Raw genomic sequence first — 14,171 nt, forward strand, 5'->3', positions numbered from 1 at the left:
AGACAGGCAGTTCAGCTGTTGCTGCCCCTCCTTGCAATGAGTTAAAGGTGGAGAGGAGGAGGACCCCTGCAACAAACTGGTGGGGCTGCTGGGAATCTCATGAGGATGACATGCAGCAAGGGAGAGGGACAAAACCAGTTGTTCCCCATGAGACCTCAATGAAAAAAGTGAAACCTCACCACCCTCCCAGCCTGGGGTGCAGCTCCCCGCTGCAGGAGGGTTTCCTCTTCCTTTACATGCAGGTACTTCTCCCTGAGAGGAGAGAGATGTGCTCAGTGTCTCCTCAAAAGACACAGGCAGGGTGTCAGCTGGATTTCTTTCTGTCACTTATGAAGGTCCCCCTCACAGTAAGTGAGTCAGCGAGGAGAAATGTGGTGAAGCCAGTGGGCAGCTGTAGGCTCAGAGAGGAGGGCATGCCTGCACCTCATATTTAGCTGACCAGTGTAATGTTCTCAGCATGATCTGGGGATCTGGAGTCCCCCATGGTGAGTCACCATCCTCACAGTGGTCCCTGGGGAGTGTGACTTTTGGATTGCTTCTTTGCATGGGAAAGATTTAATTTCACATGTGCCTGAATCAGTGCCTTTAGTCTTGCCTCCTCAGTGTCCCACCTCCTGGAATATCACTTAACTTGTTTTCCTGTCTGTCCTTCCATACCCACCTGCTGCTGCTGTGAACATGAACTGGTGGGCAATGCTGTTTATCGGCTGCACCCCTGCTGGCTGAGGAACCTGATTCTGAGGTTGCAACAATCACCAAACAAGGAAAGCACGAAAACAAGATGCAGTTTTCCTCTCCAAAAATAGCAATAGGAGAAAGTAAATGAATCATCTCTCTTCCCCTGTCCTCAGGCTACAGGGATCCTTGGGATGGATTTATCAACAGCATCTGCAGACTTTCACCCTGCAAATATCACCACTGCTTTTTGCAAGTAGTATCACAAAGAGAATTCCAAGAGCTCCCTGTCCTTCACTGAAGCAAGAAGATCTCACCTTTCATTTGATACCTTCCCACTTGAGAAGCCCTTCACTAGTACAAGGTGGCTGACTTACATTTGCAGGCGTCTGGGGCAGAGAAGGGCTTCCTGAGGTCGCGGTAGAAGCCCAGCTTGCAGCGCTGGCAGTGCTGCCCTTCTGTGTTGTGCTGACAGTTGTCGCAGACACCGCCACTGCGATTGCCCGATGCCAGCCACGCATCCATGTCAAAATGACAAGTGTCGGCATGCCCATTACACTTGCACGCTGAGGCAAAGCCAAAGAGAACAGAAAGACTCATTAAGGCAGTGACACATAGTGATTTAGAGAAAAGAGACACAAAAACTCAAACCACATTTTGGAATGGGGACTTGACCTATGAACCTGTTATTCATTCAGATGCATGAAGTATCACTACATTTTCATCCACACTTCCCAACATCTGGAGATAACATTTAAGTATTTTCTTTAACTCTTTTATTTCCAATACAGCTTTTCCAGTACAAGGGCAGCCACAGGTGGTGAGGCCAGGACAGAGAGACTCCTACATTCATGGGTCGTGCTGAGGAAGGATCTTTCCATCTCAGCTTTAGAAATCAGCACTGCCCTATACAACATGTGCCATGAGCATGCTGTCAGGATGTTCCCTGCAGCTGATGGAGAAAAAAGGCAGGTGGAGGAGAGGTGTGTGAGGGATGGTGTGGTTAGTCCTCAGCGCCCTTCTGACTAGACTGCTGCTGTTACTGAAGCAGACGGCCCCATGACGTCTGCATTCCCCTGCTTCCAGCACTCACCCTAAGTATCCTCCTTGGCACTGCACAACTAATCCTCAAACCTCCAGAGCCCAAGGCTCCTCCCACCCTCAGTGCCTAGGGGTAAGCAGAGCCCACATCCAGCAGCAGAAAGCCATACCTCCTGCAAACATGTTTGTCAGTGGTGTCTATGGAGGGGAAAAATCTGGCCCCTTGTCACCTCCTAGGTACCCTGGGCAGCCTGCAGTCTGCCCACAGCAGCAGACCATATCTCCAGGAGATGCACTTGGGTCCCAGAGAAAGGCCAAACCAACAGACATCATGGTCTCGTGAGGATTTCCACATGAGAGGCTGTGCAAACAGGGCTGTCCTTGCCACACAAACATGTGGTGGGTGCTGGGCAGGGGCGTGGCAGTGGCTCTTCACTCACTGAGCTGCTTGGAGACTACCACCCACCCACCCTAGGATGTGCTGCCTCTTGGACAGATGGGAGAGAGGCACGCATGGAGGAAGGATTTCACTCTGGCAGAGGCTCTGGAGACGCCGTTCCTGACTGGCTACTTACACTGACACTCTTTGGGGGCTCCGGTTTTGCCATCAGCAGCCTGCCAAGGCTGGTCATTGTAGAGCGGGGCGCAGTGCTGGCAGTGGGACCCTGCGGTGTTGTGCTTGCACATGCATTTCCCATGGACCTAATAGGGGAAAGAGAGCAAGGATCACCCACAGCAAAGGCCAGAGTCTCTGGGGCACAAGCAATGCCCACACACAGGAAATAGCAGGCCAGCTACATGCTATTGCATTGACTAGAAAGAGGGATATAACATGATGTTCAGCCAAGGGCAAATATTCTGTAGTTACACTTTCAATTAGGTCAGTACGTGTAGATCTGCATGTCATGGTATTGTAGAATTGTACCTTTTTTTCTTCCTTTTTGAGATCTAAAAGGGTCTTCAGCAGTTTCCAGATGCAGCATGAATTTCCAGGAGAGATTAAAAGAAGCCAAGATTCAAAGCATCCTTGGGAAACACTGTAAAACCTTTCTCTTTTTCTTTCTCGTAAACATGAATACACCTTTGCAGTACTGCAGGAATAGCACCTACAATCTCAGCACCTAGCTCTGTATCCCCAGCCATCTCCAACACAAATAAGTATGAGAAAAAATAAAACCAACCCCCTGAAACATAAATATCTACTCATCCTAGGCAGAATTTTTGCCCCACAAAGGAAGAATCAAGGATAGCAGAAGGCCCATGACTGACTATACTCGGACATGTTCATGACAGATAATTTAACAGCTAGACAGCCCAGTGTAAGGGGGTAATTAGAGATGAAAAGCCAGCACAGCACACTTGGTGCCAGCTGCTCTGTCAGTCGCTGGCATTACTCACCCTATTGGCAAATGCAACGAAAACAGGATGTAGCCAGAGGGCATGAGCAGCCTGGCAGTGCATGGCTGCAACAAAACCAAGCTCTGCAGCAGCATGGCTCTGCTGGCAAGGCTGAAGGCCCTGCCTTTTCCCATGGAGCATGGCAGGTAGCTACCTACTGTAGCCATTTTGATATGTGCCTGTGCTTGTAGCTTTACTCTGCTCCACATTTTGCTTTTAAGTACATGGTTCAGCTTCTCCTGCTGCTCAGTAACGAGCTGGGGGCCTCAGTAGCCCTGTGCTCATGACACAAGTTGGCCATAAAGCCAATGGAGCTGCACCAGCTGCTGGCTGCTTTTGGCATCATGAGGAACACAGGATAGTTGGGGTGCCTGGTGATCCAGCCCGGAGCTGGGGCATGGCTTTAACTGCTGCTGGAAAGTGCTCCCTTCTACGCTGTTTAACTTGTGGTTTTACAAGTGCGCTTTTCCTAACTGCATGAATTGCTGCCGAGACCGCCACAAAAGGTTCCTTTGAAAAGCCTCAACAGTAAACAAAACAGAAGAGGACCTTGAACATGTTGTAAACAGCTCCTGCTTGTTACATATGTGCATGCACACACCACACACACTACTGGTGAATGATGACTTTCTGATTTATTCATTCATAATGAATAGATTTCAGCTGCTATCTCACAGGAGTCAAATGTAACCAGCACAGAAAAAATGTCAAAACTGACCTGGAAAGTCCTTCAAAGACTTTTCAGCAGAAATGAAAATAGCAATCTTTCAAAAACATTTAAAATTCATTCCTGCCTTGTTAAAATGTCAGATCATCAAACAATACAGAACAGCAACTGGGCTGTGTAAGCAATGGATAGGTACAGATGGAGTCAGAACGCACAAGCATCTAAGCCAAAGTGAAGATACTAAGCTAACATTGTTTTCTGTGCTATCTGGCCTCATCACAGGTATTAGTTGATCTCACTGCAGATGCTACTTGGTCTGTCTGGCTTACCGTATTGATATAAGCTTAAACGTGTGCTCATGTTTGAGAAGAATAAGAAGTAAATATAGAAAAGAAACAACAGATTTGGAGGCTATACTTAGTTCTCAAAGTGTGTCTTGTGTTTTCACATTTTCATTATTGCTACCACCAACAAAATATTCTTCAAACTCTCAGATGCCTCACTTTCCTAAATTACTGCTCTTCATTGAATTTCTCTCTCTCATATTTTTTAGACAAGATCCACACATAAACCAACGTTACAGATTCACTTCACACACATTTGAAAGCATACACACCTGCTTGGAAATAGAAAATGACTAAACCTGTACTGGTCATCTTGTGGTGGTTTTGATGGTGTCCTAACTCTTTGATGCCACTTTTGGTAGGAGTTTCTTGCAAGCCCTTTGGCCATTGAGTGGTTATGGCTAGACAGGTTGTACTAGCCTGAACCACATCTGTGACCACAGAAATCCTTCAGAAATCCTTCCTCACAGGACTGTCCCAGCTTTAAGGGTAGAGGGACCCACCAGACCCAGGACATACATGATCAGGAAGAGAAGGTGACCTGAAGGAGTCAGAGGGTGCCATGGTCAAAACCAGGGGGTCCTTTGGTGCTTTTGCAATCATGATGCCAAAGTGAGAAGGACGTGGGAGAAGAATTGCAAACAGAAATTGTCTCAGACATGGGGACCCTTGAGATTACTTTAGGGATGTGTGCTTCCCCTTCCTGTGCCCACAGCCTGTAGCCTCACCCTCCAAATTCAGCTTACTCCTTGCCAAAGCCATACAAAGAATCAGTGGGGACCCAATCAATCATCCAATGGCTGCTCAGCATTAATAATCCAAAAACTCATCTGAAACTCAGCAGCACCTCAGAAACCCTCAAAGAATTAAGCATCCCAAGACACCAGCAGAGAGCAAGGCAAAATGCCCCGCCAAGGAGCATTCATGGTTCCAAAGAGTAAGAGCTCAGATTTTCTGAAAACCCAAGTACAGTATAATAGAGCATGCTGCATTGCTGGAATAAAGGAAGGAGGGTGAAAATACAACAGAACAGAATCCCAAGAACCTACTGTTCCACCATTAATTTGGCATGCAGAGCTAATAAGTAAACCACTGAATAGCTGTGCACCAACATATTAATATTAATCTGTATGTGAACTCCAAAAAAAGAGGTTGTATGTAATTTAAAAACTGTTGCCAGGAGGAACGTGTTCCCCATCCTTATCATAACGATGCTGCTTTGCAGTTACCTTTCCTCAGGGTTTATCACAACCAGCCGCCATCAGCTGCTCCTTCCCAAGTGCAGATCCCACTGTGGATCCCACATGCCCTCTGCTCACCTGGGCAGGGCCTGGCATGGCTTTTCAGTAGCCCAGCCTGTGATGCACACTTCAATGCAAACCTGTGTGCCCCTGCTCGCTGCTGGGCTGGGGACTCATAATCTCAGTGGGATTCAAGTTTGGGTGAACACCTGCAGAGTTATGGGATGCAACGGCCTGGCTGACCCCGCTTCTGTATCAGAAGCACTACCCAGACTCCAATCTTTGGGAGTAAGCTTTGGAAAAGTCAGCAGGTTTCCCAATTCTGATGGTGCCGTGCCTTTACAGCCCTGCTACTTAAACAGGTTGAGAAAACTTTGCCTCTCCAAGGTCCCCTCAGGTCTCATAGTGGCCCCAACCCCTCTAGGCCAGGTAGAGCGTGGGGTGCAGACCCACTAATGAATAAGCAAAACAGCTAAATGGGCAGCTGAACCCAGTGAGCAGAGGGAAACAGAGTCTTTAACAGCTTGCTTCTCAGTGCAACCATTCAGTTAGTACCTTCTTTTCCATATTCCTTTTTCACAGAAGTTTAATGAAAAGTCAGACCTAAGTGATTCAAAAATCTTGCCTCAAGCTGATGTATTTATTCTCTTAGAATAGCATTATAATGATTACCCCCAAAATAGCTCTGCTTTAAAAAGTCTCTCCAACCTAGCTTTATCCCATTGAAGAAAATATCTTCTTTCTTTTACATAATTCCAGCATGACAGAAAACATTTTTATGCATTGGAAACAAAAAAAAAGGTGGATGGATACTAGCAAGCCCTTTCTTGCAGCCCATAGGTAGATGTGTATTTTTTTTAGTTATAAAGAAATACTATGAGAGCTAGAAATACGAGAAAGATAGGACAAGAAGGGGTAATAGAAAGAGAAGGGAAGTGGCAGCAGGTGAAAAACAGCCAACAGACTGCCTACACTGGGCAAATTAATGTCTGTAAGAGCTGTAGGAGGGCCACTTGCAAGACTGGTCTGCCATGCAAATACCCTGTCATGCCATGGAGCAGCTGGGAGACGAGGCTGAGAAACCAGCCCAGCAGCTCTGCTGGGACCCAAGGTAGATGGGGGAAATGACGTACCTGGCCTTCAGGATTTCTCCAGCATCTCAGCACCTTTGTGAAGGCAGAATGTGATCCCTGTGCATTGACAGGGGAAAGAGGACATATTTTCCTCCCTTTTCATTCACTTCAACTTATAGTTAACTGTAAGGCGTACCCACTAGGGTCATTATGGAGCATCACTAAATACACAGACACAATTCCCAGCATGTCTCACTCCTTTAAGCATTCACACGGCTCCTGACTCATTTAAGCAGCAAGGCCTTCTTATAACATTTTTCATTTTGTCATGGGGTCTTTATATCCCAGTTCACTTTCACACTGTTCCCCTTCTTAGCTTGACAGCCCCGTCGCAACGTCAGTCATTAGAGGGCACAATGCAAACAGTGTTACAAAAGTTGCCTTCTGTAAGATAAACGAGCGACTGATTTCTCCATACAAAGACAGTTGCTAGGGCATGCTTCCTTCCAGAGCCTTTTGTTGCCAAATTATAATCTTCCAGCGCTTCCTTTCGGATTGCAAATACATAGGGCTTTTTCTTTAGTCAAATCCTATAAAATACTTTCCCCCATATTTATCATGTTCCAAAATGTTGGGCAGTGACAAAGAATGCTGCACTGGGGGAAAAATGCTTTCAGTCACCTGTTATGAATTGATTTATATTGTAAGAACTCAGCCACTATGTGGAGTCCAACACAAATGCACACTAAAAGAAAATCAATGTCCCAAAGACCTGATAGCATAAACAGTCTAAATAGCTGGGAGGGGCAACTGCTTTTAATAGAATTTCCTTTTAGAACTGCTAAAACTGTATTTTTTTTTTTTTCTCTCTCTCCTTTTTTTTTTTTTTTTAATTTCATGGAAAATGGGCATGGTACCAGCCTGAGGGAAAATGGCAGCATTCACACTGAGTCTCTAGCCATAGCTTTTAAACTCTGTTGTGCTCAAACTGCTGTGCCGGTTTTAGAACCAATGCCTACTGGTGGCTGTCAGCACACGGGGAGGTATTCTTTTCCCAAAGCACCAGACAACCAAATTTATGCATGAGAAAATTCTCATATCCTATCTCGTTCTTGGGAGAGAATACAAAGCTTGTTGTCCAGGGTGTGGGGGCTGTGTGGTGGGTTTTTTTTAATTCCTTGTACAATAGGCTTCTGTCAGCGTTGCTCTGGAAGACCTTGAACATCTTTTGATGTCAGTAGCATGATAACAATTTATAACAGCCACTGGGTTGGCCACATGGGAAGCGGGGGGGGGGGTGGGGGGAATATTCACCCTGCCTAACTACACAGAAGTGCTTCAGCAGAGTATCTTAGTCCACCCAGGATCCTGACCTTCATAACTATGGAAGGAGCCTGGCGAGATCAGCTGGCTAACTTGCACAAATCCAGATCCAGGGAGGGCCAAGGAGTCTCTGAGATGGATGAACTCCAGCTCTCACCTTGAGACAGAACTGCACAACCCAGGTGAGGTACCTCTGGGTTTGCTTTCCCCACTTTGGAGCCCTAAATTGCAAGATCCTACTTATTTCCAGGCTTGCACAACACTTGCCTCTCCTCTTGCATGACACTTGCCATAGCTGCAAGCAGGGATGCTTTAGCTGGTAAGAGGCCAAGCATGCACTACAACGGCCCCATGTGCGGAGGTACTGGCAAAGGGTGAGAAGCTCCTGTGCCACAGATCAGAGGAAAAAACAGTTTTCTCATGGCCACTGAAGATCAGGAGGGATCTCCTATATATGTGAATTCTTTTGTCTGCTCATATTTATGGTTTGCCATGTAATGCAGCTCACAAAGTGATCAACTGCTTAGCATGGTATGGTAAGACGTCTGTTTGTCCATGCATATCTTTTCCTGGGTATGCATTGGGCTGTTGCTGATGAGATTTGGGTAGTGACCCTTTGAATAAAATTGGGAGAAGTAGGAAAGAGAGAAAGTGTATCTGTATCAACCTGACAGTTGTCTGTTGCACACAAGTGTACAACAAGGGACAGTCAGGACTGTACTACCCACAAGGAGCAGCCCTTGCCATCCTAGGAAGGCAGCCAGGTCTTCTCTGTAGTCTTCCTGAGGAGCTTATGGAAGTATATCTTCCTCTAGAGCAGAAGTTCCACATGTATATTCAGAATTCACCTAAAGGCTGACATGGCATTCCTGATACTCAAACAAAACCAGAGTTTTCCTACACAAATTCCATTATATTTTAGGAGAAATGGTAGGTGGGGGAATTGCCAGCAAGAGAGGAGCATCATGGAGAGTTTTGCAGCTAGATGGTGATGAGGGCACAGAAACAAATCTCTTATCAGACTCTGTAAAGTTGAACTTTGCTTTGACTTGACTCAGACAAATTGCAGACTGAGGTTTCCCCACTCCAGTGAATGGAGCTACAGCTGCTTCTGCCAGGGTGGAAGGAGCTCCTCTTTGTTCATGAAGCCACCCTGTTTGCATCCCTGAAGGTGTCCGAAGCCAGTATTATCTCATGGCCAAGTGGACTTGCAGTCTCACTTCAGCCATTCACAATATTTACCTTCAAAGCTGCCACCTTCTCAGCACACAATTGTCAAGATTTCAAGAAAAAATACATCCAACAGAAGGAATCCTGAGGCAGCAGGTGGGCCCATGTCCCAAGCTGACCGTCCTGGCCCCTTGGGTCAGAACCCTGCACCAAACCTGCCAGAGCAGCAGCCCCCAGCATTCTCACATACCCACGCTGTTTTGTCAGATCATCTCTGGGTGAGGTGGCTGAAATGCTCCTGGTCACTTTGTGAGATCTGGCTGAGACCTGGCACCTGGCTTAGTGCTGCTGGGATACCCCGACTTACTGCCCAAAGCAGTCCAAGAGAAAAATAAATGTATCACACCTGGGTCTTCTGCTGGCCAAGCAGGGACTGAAACTAAGGCTGCAAGTTAGGATTTTGCCTGTAGGCTGAGAACAAGTGGGGGGGGTTAAGAAAACTTGCACATAGATTTTTTTTGAAAAGTTGTTTGGTTTTTTTTAAACAATCTTAAACATACTTAAATTTTGATGTTGACTCTCTAACTTAGGGCATATTCTTCAGCAGTGCTCTTGTCTAAACAAGCATAAAAACAGAGCCAGATTTTATAATCATATTGTGAAATGCTACTGTGCTTCCCTGCTTTTGTTGTCCTCAGTTTTGCAGTGATGATTCTGATAAAACCCATGGTGGATAGAGTTACATAAAGACTATACTGAAGTCTCCGTCTCCCTCTTGAATGATTGGTCATAATTCTTCAGAATTATATTTTCTGTGAGTTTTTCAGGTGAAATATATAAAAATGCTCCCTCTCTGAAATCCTACTGTCTTTTCAGAAGTTTTTTGACTTCTACCACTTAAACAGCCACAGACATTGCACTGGCAAACCCCAGGCTGGGTTGCACGAGGCGGCTGTCACTGCAGTCCCTGAATAGCAGTAGCCTCATGCCACAGGAGCCTGGCACGGTCTAGGCTCAGCCAAAACTGCCCCAGTTCTATGATGGAAAATGTGGTATTGGGAGAGGAAAGCTCTTACCGTGCTTTGATCCTCCCTGCAAACCATGGGGCTGTGTCACCCCTACACTGGCACATCTCCCACAGGACATGCAGGATGAGGTGTATGATACAGTAAAATGAGTCAGCCTCACTGTAGAAACGTCACCTTTGGGACTCCTGCCACATAAACACTTATAACCAGAGTTGAATTTCCCCCTCGGGGCCAGTGCAGGGGTTTGTTGCTATTTCTTGCTTTGTTTTCAGTGCGATTTTGGCACTTGCTTCCTTCCCACAGCACTGCCTGTTACCTGCACACTATAGTTGCCGTAGGCTGTAGCCATACTGGAAGCCTATTTGGCTGCAGGCTCTGTTACAACTCTCAGTGGTGCTGCAGGGCACGCTCCCGTGCAATTGTATCCCACCAAAATAATCCTGAGCAAACAGCTCCTTTCAAAGACTTTCGCTCAGGGGACATCTGTGGAAAGCAGAGTACTGCTACTTGAAACAGTCTTATCAATCACAGTGCTGCACACTTTCAAGCTGGTATTCCTTCAAGATGTTGCAAGGCTAGCTCTATTAGAAGGGAAACATGCTGTCTGCTTCATGTCTGAGACTGTAATTTAAGTGAAATGAGAGCTCTCTGAAGAGCTGGACCCCTTACCTTGACTAACTGCCTTCTTTTTTTTAATGATTTTTCTCTTTCTAACATTATTCAGTGCAGTATGTCTGGCTGCTCCGACTTTCCCTACTGCTCCTCTGCCAGCAAAGCCAGGGCTGTCAGAGCCAGCCTAGATGGGCAGAAAGGATAAGATGTGCTGGGGGCAGCAAGTGTCCCTGGACTGGCTGGGTGCAGGCATGCCATGCCACAGGCATCCAATGTGTTGGCCACTGCTGTGCCCATCACCTGCCCTATGGGTTATTCGCTCTTGCTTCCCTGGAGTTTAGGTCTTGGCGAGTCCTTAGGGATTTGAGCTCAGAGCTTCTGTGATGGGAAAGCAGAGCACAGGGTTTTTTTTCCAGAGAGAGGTATTGCAAAGTGCAATGGAAAGCCCGTGAGTGAGAGTCAAAATCCATCTCTATCCCCTTGGTTCAAGACCCAACCCAATATCCTTGGATCCTCCAGAAACAATGGTAGTCACATGATACCTGGTACCTTCAGAGAAGCTCTCCTCCTTCTTTGTTATCAGAATGCCCTACATTTTTTATCTTTTAGATATTCTGTTACTGCAAGTTAGCATTTGGGCAGAGAAGAGTGTCAGCAGTTTAAATATTTTTAAAGATCTATCTGAAATTAATAAATTACGTGGAGCACCTTTGAAGGGTGAGAGTCCCACACCAAGATACAAAGGAAGCTCAGCACTTCAGTCCCACATGGAGACCCACCTCCTTTGTAAAGACCATTTCTGCTCACTGTGCTTGGAATCTAGGGCATCACATGTCAAATATCGCATGCTTAGACCTGTACCATACTCTATACCATCCCTGACTGTTTTTAAAACTCCACTTTCTGCAGTGCAGACATCATTGGGTGCATGTACGTACCACATGGAGAACCCCAGACGCCTTGATGGGCTTGAATCCAGCGACAGGGATGCAGTGGTCAGCGTGGCCATTGCAGAAGCAGCTGCCCTTCACGATGAAGTCATAGATGGCATAGTGCAGGGATGGCGGGGGCTGTGGGGCTGGGCTGGCCGGGAGGCAGGGGCAGCCCTGCCGCTCCAGCAGCCGCACGCGCAGGTTGGTGATCTTCAGCTGCGCCTGGGCTTCCGCGCTGTATGGGTCCTCTGCGGCATAAGGTGGTGACAGGGCTCGGAAGATCACCTGGGCAGAGAAACACAGCAGGTGAAGCAGAAAGGAGGATGTCAGCCAGCTCCAGGGTGGGCCATGGGGTGGAATGGCAGTGACAGCATCCTCTGGGAGCATGCGCCAGGCTCTCATGATGCTCTTTCCCCTCTGCAAGGGGTGGGCGCAGCAAATCCACCTCCAACTCAGTGTGCACAGGGTGATTCCCCATGAACCCTTATGTTCCTCTCCACAAGAAGTATGGACCTTATGGATGTCAAGTGACACTTTGCCATTAACTTAAATCAGGGGTGGGTGCCCCTGCTTTGTGGTGTGGCCCAGCACAGGGACCAGCACCCTGCCAAGTAATGTTCATGTGGGGTACTCTTCATTAACATTCCCTCTCCCAGAATGGGTATGTTTTTAAACAAATATAGCTCATATTTCCAAATATTTGGTTCCTATCAGTTCCAGGATGCTTCCTAGTAGAAAAGTGATTAGGTGTGGCAATTAGTGACAGCAAGCTGATAATCAAGAAAACCGAGATAAGAAAGAAAGGAAAGAGGGGGACTTCCAAAGTTTAAATAAATACTTATCATTCATTCTTTATTTTAACTTCAGTCTGATTGAATAGGTAAATATTGGCTCAAGCTGAATATTGAGAGCATTAGATAAAAATTACCAATTTTCTTGAAAAGGTTTATTTTAAAGTTTTTGGTCTAGCTGCCTACAATGAGAAAGCAGAAGTATATACTTCATATGACTACCATTTACATAAAATAACACATTTATGACACCTGTATTAGCTACTGGTACATTCAACTTACAGTGACACTTTCTGAATAGTTCAGTAGTTTTTCACTGAACAGTCACTGATGGCTTGATGAACTACAATAATTAAAAACAACATTTGAGCAAATTGCTTGGGTGTTTGAGGGTGTGATGCAGCCTAATGACTCAATGCACTACACCCAGCAGTGATTGAAAACCTCCTCAAACTACCCTGCTGCCCTGCTGAAACCACCCATGCCACCCAAAATGCTGGCCAGCCTCTTGCAGGCAGCAAGGAGGTAGCTATTATTTCCCACCTGGTGAGAGGCAGGGCACAAAATTTCTGCTGTTGCTATCAGGGATCACAGCTTCCTACCCCTAAATCCACTCCTTCCAGAGAAAGCAGCTGATATGCTTCAGCTGATGAAGGCTTCCCTTTTATTTGATCAGGATCCACAGATCCTGGAAATAATGACCACGGTGCTGCCAGCTGGCCTGCCCACAAGCTTTGCCTACCAGCTGCTGCTTCCATCAGCCCCACCACTGCTGGCACTGCTCCTGGCTGGGACCTGGCTTTTCTCCAGAGCTGCCAGAATCCAGCCAGAGGAAGCTTTGTCTCAGCCTGGAAGGAGATTTAGCCCTTGTTTTGGAGCTGAATGGCGGCAGCATGCTTTTGCGTGCCCCGCTAGCCTGCCAAGCACAGTTGCTGCAGCATGCTGGTGGCAGCGGGGCTCAGCTGTGCTGGAGCTGGGTGTTGCATGCTGGCAAACCCATCGTGGCTGCAGTTCTGCACTGCCATGCTGCAAACACTCCCTCCCAAAGGTATCTGGGCATCTTCTGCCAGAAAGACACAGGTAAAGGAGAAGGTTAACTGGGACAGGTGGTCAAGGGACAAGGCTGCTGAGCGCACTCCTTGTGCAGAAGTGTTGAGTCCAGTGAGGGGTATTAATAAACAGTAACACACTTCAAAAGAGGTCTTTTTCCCCCCTCTCTTTTAGGGATATAGAGAGTTTGTCTTCTTTCTTAAAATAAAAATATAAACCAGATATCAATAGGAACCCAAGTGAACTCCAACTACCAAGTCCTGCACTTCTACCCAAGGCTTGTTATTTACCCAAATTTAAATCAATGTCATTCTGATCACATTTACTTGTAAGTGGTTTTGTGAACACAAGATGCTTTCAGATATGGAAAGAAAATTCCTTGGGAAAAATCCAAACTGGAGACATTGATTTCCTTTTAGTGGAGTTGGTAGAAAATGCCGGGTCAAGAATTTTCAGTAAAAACTAGCATTTTGGGTGTCTTGATATTACATAAATTGCATCTCAGAGAATTCTTTGTCCTAATTCAGATGAGAGCAGGGAAGAAAATATATAAATGGGAACAATTTATGCTAGATGGAGCTGTAGACTTTCTTCTCATGTTTTCAGTTTTCCTTATTTATCTATCCCTGTTTAATGCATGTGGCTGATGTTTGTGGTTCTAGTAAAGACAATCGCAGCAAGGAAATCAATAACCCTGAGTGCCTCTGCACTGACAGAGTTAAGTCTTGTCTGTGTGGAATTCAGGGGGAGTTGTGCTGCTGATTTCAACGGAGCCAGTATTCCTGCTCAGACCCTAAAATGCCACAAACATTTCTTTTTATGGCTA

General features: G+C 46.4%; 1 protein-coding gene across 2 annotated transcripts in view; it reads right to left on the reverse strand.

Annotated features, from left to right (window-relative positions):
• NTN4 (netrin 4) overlaps window positions 1-14,171 on the reverse strand; it is a 48,143-nt gene that overhangs the window by 15,012 nt on the left and 18,960 nt on the right. For both annotated transcript variants that reach the window (XM_039570859.1, XM_010410804.3), the window contains exons 3-5: window positions 11,511-11,789; window positions 2,292-2,418; window positions 1,053-1,241 (exon numbers count right to left, since the gene is read on the reverse strand). In XM_039570859.1, the coding sequence (XP_039426793.1) occupies window positions 1,053-1,241; window positions 2,292-2,418; window positions 11,511-11,789 (595 nt within the window). The remainder of the gene's footprint in view (window positions 1-1,052; window positions 1,242-2,291; window positions 2,419-11,510; window positions 11,790-14,171) is intronic.

The sequence above is a fragment of the Corvus cornix genome, chromosome 1A, assembly GCF_000738735.6.
Source record: "Corvus cornix cornix isolate S_Up_H32 chromosome 1A, ASM73873v5, whole genome shotgun sequence".
Taxonomy (NCBI): domain Eukaryota; kingdom Metazoa; phylum Chordata; class Aves; order Passeriformes; family Corvidae; genus Corvus; species Corvus cornix.